This window comes from Eptatretus burgeri, chromosome 3 (assembly GCF_056783735.1).
Source record: "Eptatretus burgeri isolate ZD-2024b chromosome 3, Ebu_testis_v1, whole genome shotgun sequence".
NCBI classification, from domain to species: domain Eukaryota; kingdom Metazoa; phylum Chordata; class Myxini; order Myxiniformes; family Myxinidae; genus Eptatretus; species Eptatretus burgeri.
Genome location: NC_140963.1, coordinates 29,300,868 through 29,302,092, shown reverse-complemented (window position 1 = coordinate 29,302,092; position 1,225 = coordinate 29,300,868). Strand labels below are relative to the sequence as shown.

General features: G+C 49.5%; 1 protein-coding gene across 1 annotated transcript; it reads right to left on the bottom strand.

Annotated features, from left to right (window-relative positions):
- Nucleotides 1–374: 374 nt before the first annotated feature.
- On the bottom strand, nucleotides 375–1,070 carry LOC147029612 (uncharacterized). Its single transcript, XM_085872793.1, has one exon. The coding sequence runs from the start codon at nucleotides 1,068–1,070 to the stop codon at nucleotides 375–377; it is 696 nt and encodes a 231-aa protein (XP_085728919.1).
- Between the last annotated feature and the right edge of the window lie 155 nt (nucleotides 1,071–1,225).

Below are 1,225 nucleotides of genomic sequence, written 5' to 3'. Positions count from 1 at the left end.
CACACCTACTGCACGCATGAAGTCCTCGCACAGCACATACTTGTGCCTTTCCCAGAACTGCAGGTGGTTGCCTCTGAGGACGAATATGAGCATGTTGACAAATACTTTGCGGACTGCAGGGCCAAATACAATATTTGCAGCCTCTTCCACAACAGAATCCACCTCCTGGTCATTGTCAACGATGCCATACGCAATGCAGGCTGCCAGCTAGGTCTCCATGACCCTACCACCAACACGACGGAGATCCTGAAAGCATGTGGGGCCAGGCACGTGGTACAGTAGCATGCGGAGATAGTACAACTCGGCATTATGTGAGTTGACAGAAATAATGGGGAGCCGCCCAACCGTATCAGCTTTACGGTTATCCTGGAAACTCAGCCTTCTCTTCCGCAATTGAAACCTTTTCCGAAAGTAGGTGAAGTGTTGGAACACATCTGGATATAGAACATGACTCTTATATGTGGATGGAGATTCATGGCTTCGAAAAAGGTGGTGAGCGTTGTTGCAGGGGGTCCTGACTCTGCCACATTCTGTACGGCACCTTCGTCAGTGAACGTGATCACCTGCTCATCCTGTAGATAGAGTGTTAGCATCTCGACTGGTGGGTACTTGCTTTGAATGAGGAAATCGTATATGTGCCAGTATCCCTCAGATGCGGTGATGTAACGCCCTAGTTCGTATCGTGTCACTTCATCATGTCGTAATGCCTCTCGCATCCTCTCATGTGGCTCTAATCTGACCAGGCACTGGTCCGGGCCGTTTTCAAGGTATTTGTACAGGTACTTCACACTGGTGACGGCACATACGATCTCAAGGTTGATCTGAGCATCGTACCTGATGACAATATATGGATTGTAAGGCACAACCCAAGCATTGTTAACCAATACCTTAGCACCGCCTCGTATTGTCTTCATGATGGGATCACCAGGTGCTGCTTCTGCCCATCTTCTGTACAGGGGATAGGAGTCATCAGAGAAGCTTGTCGTTTCTCCTAGTATAGGGCTTTGGGATAGTCCTTTGTGCACTTCCGGTCTGCCATGCAAGGGCTCGAGATGTTCCATTCCCCACATGGGCTGTGAATCATGTGCGATGTCACGATACGGTGTAGTTCCAGATTTGTGCGTTTGTCAGGAATCACAGCAGAGAACACGTGATCGACATCTGCTGGTATTCTGGGCTTGTCGCGAGGTACCACGGTCAGGAGCATGTGTATTGTTCACCCTCT

Coding starts and splice junctions, on each gene's coding strand:
- LOC147029612 (XM_085872793.1), bottom strand. CDS start 1,070: ATGTGGGGAATGGAACATCTCGAGCCCTTGCATGGCAGACCGGAAGTG.